General features: G+C 42.4%; 2 protein-coding genes across 2 annotated transcripts; both read left to right on the forward strand.

Annotated features, from left to right (window-relative positions):
- Positions 1-6: 6 nt before the first annotated feature.
- Positions 7-1,388, forward strand: LOC121963561 (mitogen-activated protein kinase-binding protein 1-like). The gene is made up of 2 exons (XM_042513843.1): positions 7-274; positions 981-1,388. The coding sequence occupies exons 1-2, from the start codon at positions 152-154 to the stop codon at positions 1,206-1,208; spliced, it is 351 nt and encodes a 116-aa protein (XP_042369777.1). The 5' UTR covers positions 7-151; the 3' UTR covers positions 1,209-1,388.
- A 1,022-nt stretch (positions 1,389-2,410) lies between these two features.
- Positions 2,411-7,166, forward strand: atg16l2 (ATG16 autophagy related 16-like 2 (S. cerevisiae)). The gene is made up of 5 exons (XM_042513841.1): positions 2,411-2,736; positions 4,843-4,900; positions 5,002-5,077; positions 5,235-5,308; positions 6,757-7,166. The coding sequence occupies exons 1-5, from the start codon at positions 2,604-2,606 to the stop codon at positions 7,025-7,027; spliced, it is 612 nt and encodes a 203-aa protein (XP_042369775.1). The 5' UTR covers positions 2,411-2,603; the 3' UTR covers positions 7,028-7,166.
- The last annotated feature ends 811 nt before the right edge of the window (positions 7,167-7,977 follow it).

A 7,977-nucleotide genomic window follows, 5' to 3' on the forward strand; every position in this document is an offset into this window, starting at 1 on the left:
CCGCCTCCCTCACACAAGTAACCCCGCCTACTTCAGACAGGTAACGTCCTCACAGGTGCGTCCGTCCGTCAGACCTCAGCTGTTGGACTCTCCTCAGAGGACGACCCCGGCTCCTGTTGACGCTCCGCCCTGTGGCGCCCCCTGCAGGTGAATGACCAGGTGTGTCGTTTCAGGTGCAGGCGGGGACACGGAGTCGGTGAGCGTGCAGCGCTGCCAGCAGGTCGCCAACGAGCTGAGACAGGCGGCGAGACGAGCCGTGCGTCTCCACCAGCAGGTGAACTTCCCGTCCGTCCGTCCGTGTTCGTCTTAACACATTTGGCGCCAAATAAAACCAATAAAAACCGGATCAGTCGGAGTCGTTTGACCGCGGCCGCACAGTCAGAATGTTTGAGAAAATCGAGGAAGACGCTGTCGTGTTTGAGAGTTTTCTGAAGAAATTACGGTAATTTGAGAAAACATTTGCAATTTTAAGGAAATCTGGAATTTCTAGAAAACTGCGATATTTCGAGAAAAAGTTTTAATATTAAAAAGAAAGTCGTCATACATCATGATATTTTTTCCAAACACACTTTAAAAAAGTTGTAATATTTTGAAGAAAAAAAAAAACACTGATGAAATACTTCACGATACTTTTCCCAGAAACACAAGTTGTAATATTTCTAGCAGACAACTGACTGTAAAAAACTAAAATTTTATTAAAAATAAAATTATTATTAAAAAAATATTAAAACTAAACAATTCTAAATGCACCAACAGAAAAAGTCACTTTATTCAGTTTTGCAGCATTTTGTCTCAATAAATCTGTTAATGAGTTTTTAATTAACATTCAGTGATTAAATGTGACTTTTTATGATAAAAAATTAAATGACTAAATGTGACTTTTATAAAAAAGATTAAGTGTTTAAATGTGACTTTTTCTCAGTACTGTTGTTTTTTCTGCCTCTTTAAATCGAAATCTAACCGTGACTTCCCTCCTGCAGCTCGGCGTGTGCGGCGGCGGTTCGGAGCGGCGTCTTCAGATGGCGGCCGTCCTGCAGGGGGCGTTTGAAGTCGTTCACTCGGAGCTTCAGGCGGCACTGCGGGGAGGAGACGGGCGGGGCAGCGCCGTCCCCTCTGGACGCCTGGAGGACGACGGGACGATGTCTCTGCTGGAGAAATACTCGGAGCTGCTGGTCCAGATGACCCAGAACAAACTGAACCGCATCTGAACCAGGACGCGCCGCCGTCGCGGCTCAGTCCGGAGGCTTGATTTGATCATTAGTGTTAAATTTAATGCACCTTACGTTTGTTTTTTAAGGCGGCAAAATGTGCTTTAAATCACGATCACTGTTTGTACATAAACTAGTTTGATATATTTCTTAATAATAAAGGTTTGACGTACAGTTTAATATTTTCATTTCAGGCTTTAAAATGTTCGTTTCAGGTGAACAGAAAAAAGATGATTCATTATTACTTAAAAAAAAGCTCAGTTCAACACCGAGGCCGCAGTTAAAATCTGCGTCTCATCAGTGATTCAACTCTGTTATTAAACAACAAAAACAAACAAACAAACAAACAAACAAACAAACAAACTGCTCTGATGGCTGTGGGATCAAAAATGTCAGTTTGAATGGGTTTCAATGGAGCATTTTTGGACCTGAACAGTCTGAATGTAACTATTTAGTTTCCACAGTGTATTTTAGACTTATTGTCTTATATCTTATATTTAGACTTATATCGTGAAGAAGAAAAGAGACTAAAAGGCACCAAAGTTATTTGCGTCACAATAAAACTCCCTCAGAGAGCATAAAAAATAATTTTTTGATCATTTCCTATTTTCTTGAAATTTGTGAGACATTTTTACCACAATTATGTCATCAGGGACGGTTGAAAATGTTGACCAATTTCAATGATAAATTCTACAGATTTTGGCTGTGAGAAATGTGGTTTATGTGATTTTTAATGAAAAATAGGCCAAATTACTCAAGAAAAAATAGGCAGGGTTTTTTAAGAAAACATCTTTTCCAAAACTAAAAATAATTTTTAAAAATGTTTTAAAAATTGGATCTGCTCTGTGATAAATGACGGATCAGAACACTTTCATATCTGAACTGAACCTGTAAGTCTCATAAACTCATCTTTATCACAGATTATTTTTGGCGACTTTCAAAAATCCCAGAAGGTTTTTGACGAGGGAACCACGGAGGAAACTATGGAGGGAACCACGGAGGGAACCACGGAGGGAACCACGGAGGGAACCAGAGCGATGCTAACTTCCTGGTTGGCTTACAAAAATACGTCATCCTTCACCACTCTATGCGGAGAAAGAAAAGAGCGCTGATTGGCTGAGAGACCGGCACCATCCGGAGCCCCGCCCTCTCACAGTGACGAATCTTTGAGGAAAAACAGTTAAAAACAAACACCACAGAAGAAGAAGAAGAAAAGAGGAAACGGGAGTAAACAAACAGAAACCACAACAGAAGAAGAAGAACGGGAGCCTGGCGGCGCAGCGGAGAACCGGAGCGGCAGCCCGGGGCGCCGTGTGACTGCAGGCCGGCCTGTGAGCGTCTGTCAGCGGGAAGCGGAATGAGGCAGCCCGGGGCGTCGTGGCCGCTGTGACCGGGATGACGGAGGCTGCGGCCGGGGCGCCGCGGCGGGGCGGCCGGTCCGCGGAGACCTGGAAGAGACACATCATCGGTCAGCTGAAGCACCGGGACCGGAGCCAGCACGCCAAGTTCCAGGACCTGATCCGCCTCTGTACGAGCCGCAAGTACCGATGAACCGCTAAAAACAGCTCACAGTGAAGCCGAAGTCTGCACCAAACTCCATTTAAAAACCTGCCAATTTAACGCTCAGCGACCTCACAGCTGAGCTCAGCGGTTCACAAAAACTGACTTTTTAAACGGAGTTTGGTCCATTTGGAAATACGTCTTCGTTCATATCTTATAAAAGACCAAAAAACGACAAAACAGAATTTAACCAAACTCCATCAATAATTTAACCTCAAACCAGAGACTGAGTCCAACAAAAAGCTGAAACTTTTTAAACGGAGTTTGGTGCATTTGGAAACCTGTCCTGTTTCATATCTGCTAAAAGACAAAAAAAACCCCAAAAAAACCCAAACAAAACAGACATGATTTAACCAAACTTATAAATTAACTTTAAACTAATTTAACCTCAGTCCAGAGAATGAGTTAGACAAAAGCTGAAATGTTTGGTTTGTTTGACAGAAAAACGTCCTGTTTCAAACGTAATAAAAGACAACCAACAAATAAAACAACAAAATCTGCTGTAACGCAGGATCATCTTTTACAGAATTAATCCAAACTTTGTTTAAAAATCTGTTAATTTAACAGCTAATCAGCCTCAAAGCTGAGACTGAGCTCAACACAGAAATCTGTCTGTCATTTCTGCTAAAAGACAAAAAACCCAAAACAAATCTCTGCAGTCTGGGTTTTCTTTTTCATTATTTTAAACTAAACTCCTTAAAAAATTAAATAACAGATGCTTTTTAAATGGAGTTTGGACCACTGAAATATATGCTATTTCATAAAAGAAAAAAAAAACAAAAACAATCAAACTCCCATAAAGTGGGATTATATTCAACAGAATTCAACCAGACTCCATTTAAACATCTGTTTATCCTAAAAACGTCCTAAAGTCCTAGAAATAGTCCAAAATCTCAAAAATGACCCAAAGTCATTTGTCACATTTGTGGACAATTAAGTTTTTGTAAATTCATAAATGCGTAAATGTCATGAAATCCTAAAAAAGAAAAACAATGAAAAGAAAAGTTCAAAATTCGTAGAAACGTGTGTGGGGCCCCTGCCCTCCTGTCAGGTAATAATCTCAAAAAGTTCGGACAGGAGACGGAGATATTTTGGAGTCTGGTGTGAGCTGAGCCGCATGTTGTTTCCACAGAGACTTTAATTTATCAGCGAGGTGAACCTGACTGATCCGCTCGCTTCCTTTATTTTGTCGGGACAGGAAACAGTCATAAAACCACACGTTGTTCCACTTCCTCTGCTCAGTGACTCATCGCCCGTCTGACGCCGCGTCATCGCCTGCATGTCAGCGAGCGCGACGCTGGAACAGATCGCTCCATCGCCGCAGAATCACATCTGACAATATTCTCTAACAAAAGTTAAAAATCCCCAATAACAACATTTTCATATTTTTAGTTAAAGTGCAGGTGGATCGTAAAGAAGTCAGATTTATGAAGGAGATAAAACCCACTTTTTTGTTTTTCTGTGTTATTTTATTTATGGTCAAACAAACTCTGGGATGCACTGTAGCTCAGCTGGTAGAGCAGGCAGCCTGTGTACAAAGGCTGTGTCTTTGTACACAGGTCCTGAGATCCCGAGGATTATTTAAGTCCCGACACTCTGGGTGCAGTTACCTGTAATGGGTGCTGTTATCTGTGTCGGGTGCAGTTACTCGTTACGGGTGCAGTTACTTGTAAGGGGTGTAGTTACCCGTGACAAGTGCAGTTTTCTGTGACGGGTGCGGTTACCTGTGATGGGTGCAGTTACCCGTGATGGGTGCAGTTACCTGTGATGGGTGCTGTTATCTGTGTCGGGTGCAGTTACCTGTGATGGGGGCAGTTACCCGTGATGGGTGCAGTTACCCGTGATGGGTGCAGTTACCCGTGATGGGTGCAGTTACCCGTGATGGGGGCAGTTACCCGTGATGGGTGCAGTTACCCGTGATGGGTGGAGTTACCCGTGATGGGTGCAGTTACCCGTGATGGGTGCTGTTATCTGTGTCGGGTGCAGTTACCCGTGATGGGTGCTGTTATCTGTGTCGGGTGCAGTTACCTGTGATGGGTGCAGTTACCCTTGACTCTGTTCTGTGTGTTTTCAGACACGCAGCTGTTGGAGAAAACCAGTCTGACCAAAGGAATGCTGAGCTGCTCCCTCAGGTAACTCTCCTTTTGTCACACCTGAACTGTGTGTGTGTGTGTGTGTGTGTGTGTGTGTGTGTGTGTGTGTTTCTCAGGGTGTGTTTGTTTTGTTCACCCAGATGTCCCTCCGGTGGCAGCGGCTCCCTCTCATCTTTGCTTCACCAGAACAACCAGCTGAAGAAAACCACTGGAGAGGTAAGACACACTTGCTGGGGGACATTAGGGGACACTCTGCTGCTGGGGGACATTAGGGAACACTTTCCTGCCGGGCGACATTAGGGGACACTCTCCAGCTGGGGGACATTTGGGGACAGCTGCCCTCTGAATTCTTCCTCTGTGGTGTTTTTTGCAGCTGGCCTATCAGGTGTTGGAGCTGCAGCAGCAGATTAAAATCAAAGAGGTCGTTCTGGACGAGCAGCATGCCAGGTGAGTCACACACCTGAGGCCGCCAGATCGCAGCTGATTGGTTCTCGCTCAGCAGGTGAAAGTACAAACTGTTCTTTCAGTGGAGTCGAGACAACCCGTCAGTAATGTTTGGAACATTTGTAAATCATCCTTTTTTGGATGTTTTTCCTCAGAATATTCCAAACTTTTTCCAAGTATTTCCCCTATTTTTTCAGTCCTATTCCAAATACTTCACATTTCTGTCTGTCATTTTTCCTCTTTTTTTCCCCCCAAAATTTTGCTGCCTCTCTTTCAAAACACTCCCAAATATTCTAACATTTTTCTATAAATATTCTGACCTTTTTATTCCCTGATATTCTTTTTTTCTCTGTTTAATATATACATTTCTATTTATTTTGCATGTATGTATTTTCTCTATGTAAAATAGTCCCTTACTTTTTTAAAATACTGACCTTTTTTCTGAGAATATTCAATTTTTTCCAAATATTCCAAATTTTATTCTTCACACTTCCAGTTTCTTCGTCAAATACTCATGACTGCTTTTCTGAAAATATTCAGATTTTTTCCTTTAAAATATTCTGACTTTTTCCCCAAATTTATTTCAACTCTTCGCAACATCCAACAAAAAGATTTTTTATGAGAAATTTCTAGCCTATTTTTACAGTATTATTTTTATACCTGTATTTTAGTCACATTTTGCAGCCTCTGTCAGAATATTCCCAAATAATGTAGCATTTTTTCTTTAAATATTCTATATTCTACTTTCTCTCATTCCCACCTTTATCCTCACAATATTTGTGTTCAGTATCCAACATCTTTCTTGAATTACTGTGGCCTTTGAACATTTTCTGACCTTTTTTCTCAGCAAAACAACCTAAAAAAAACCCTCCATTCTTTCCTCTCTCTTCTTTTCTGTCCAAATATTGTGACGATGCTCTCAAGATATTTGAAATCTAAAAAAAAAAAGGTTTTATTAAATATTTTGATTATGTTTTAGAAAAAAGTTTTTAAATTGTTTTTAGGTGTTTTAATCCTGTAATATTTTAAGTATTTATGAATTTCAGCTTTTTTTCTGGGTAATTCTTCAAAATATATCATCGCTTTGTTTTTTTTAAATTACTCCTTAAACCTTTTTTGTCAGAAAATTTCAACCGTTCCTCTTTAAACCTTTTTTATGTTTCTGTCAAAATAGTCACAACTGTTAATTTAAAAAAAAAAAAAAACTTTGGGAGTGGAAATATTCTGAGTATTTTAAGATATTTTTTTTCAAATATTAAGATGATATTCTGTTTATAAAATTTTTTAAGTTTTTCTGAAATTCTTATTTTTTTATCAGAATATTCATTTTTTCCTTCAGTGTTTCAGATTTTTCGTGAGAGTTTCTGTTAAATGTTTAAAGAGTAGAGAACCGTAACTGACCTGACGGGACCCTTTAGCGCTGTTGATGATGATGTCATCACCTCTGTCAGACTGTCGGAGGCGGAGCGTCGGCTGGCGTGCGAGCTGGACGCTCGTCAGGAGCTGCAGGGCCGGGTGGAGCAGGTTCAGGGGGAGAACGGGGCGTTGAAAACGGAGTACGACGCCCTGCTGGAGCGCCAGAGAGAGGCGGAGTCAAGACTGCGAGAGGAGAAGGTCAGAGGGGGACACCTGCTGGAGGACATGATCCACCTGAAACAGCAGGCCGCCGCCCGCATGAACAGCCGCAATGAGCGCAGATCCAGGTACCTGTACGCACCCTGAGCGCCACACCTGTTCATCTCACCTGTTTACCTCACCTGTTCATCTCACCTGTTCATCTCACCTGTTCACCACACCTGTCCATCTCACCTGTTCATCTCACCTGTTCATCTCACCTGTTTACCTCACCTGTTTACCTCACCTGTTCACCACACCTGTTTACCTCACCTGTTTACCTCACCTGTTTACCACACCTGTTCACCACACCTGTCCATCTCACCTGTTCACCACACCTGTTCACCACACCTGTCCATGTCACCTGTTTACCTCACCTGTTTACCTCACGTGTTTACCTTACGTGTTTACCTCACCTGTTTACCTCACCTGTTCATCTCACCTGTTTACCTCACCTGTTCACCACACCTGTTCACCACACCTGTCCATCTCACCTGTTCATCTCACCAGTTTACCTCACCTGTTTACCTCACCTGTTTACCTCACCTGTTCATCTCACCTGTTCACCACACCTGTCCATCTCACCTGTTCATCTCACCTGTTCATCTCACCTGTTTACCTCACCTGTTTACCTCACCTGTTCACCACACCTGTTTACCTCACCTGTTTACCTCACCTGTTTACCACACCTGTTCACCACACCTGTCCATCTCACCTGTTCACCACACCTGTTCACCACACCTGTCCATGTCACCTGTTTACCTCACCTGTTTACCTCACGTGTTTACCTTACGTGTTTACCTCACCTGTTTACCTCACCTGTTCATCTCACCTGTTTACCTCACCTGTTCACCACACCTGTTCACCACACCTGTCCATCTCACCTGTTCATCTCACCAGTTTACCTCACCTGTTTACCTCACCTGTTTACCTCACCTGTTCATCTCACCTGTTCATCTCACCTGTTTACCTCACCTGTTTACCACACCTGTTTACTTCACCTGTTCACCACACCTGTTTACCTCACCTGTTTACCTCACCTGTTTACCACACCTGTT

Source organism: Plectropomus leopardus, unplaced genomic scaffold, assembly GCF_008729295.1.
Source record: "Plectropomus leopardus isolate mb unplaced genomic scaffold, YSFRI_Pleo_2.0 unplaced_scaffold1170, whole genome shotgun sequence".
In the NCBI taxonomy this organism is placed as follows: Eukaryota; Metazoa; Chordata; class Actinopteri; order Perciformes; family Serranidae; genus Plectropomus; species Plectropomus leopardus.

Bases quoted from the DNA above. Each gene is read 5' to 3' on its own strand.
- LOC121963561 (XM_042513843.1), top strand. From the start codon at position 152: ATGACCAGGTGTGTCGTTTCAGGTGCAGGCGGGGACACGGAGTCGGTG. The intron at 275-980 runs GTGAACTTCCCG...TCCCTCCTGCAG, and splicing joins CCGTGCGTCTCCACCAGCAG to CTCGGCGTGTGCGGCGGCGG.
- atg16l2 (XM_042513841.1), top strand. From the start codon at position 2,604: ATGACGGAGGCTGCGGCCGGGGCGCCGCGGCGGGGCGGCCGGTCCGCG. The intron at 2,737-4,842 runs GTACGAGCCGCA...GTGTGTTTTCAG, and splicing joins CCAGGACCTGATCCGCCTCT to ACACGCAGCTGTTGGAGAAA. The intron at 5,309-6,756 runs GTGAGTCACACA...CACCTCTGTCAG, and splicing joins CTGGACGAGCAGCATGCCAG to ACTGTCGGAGGCGGAGCGTC.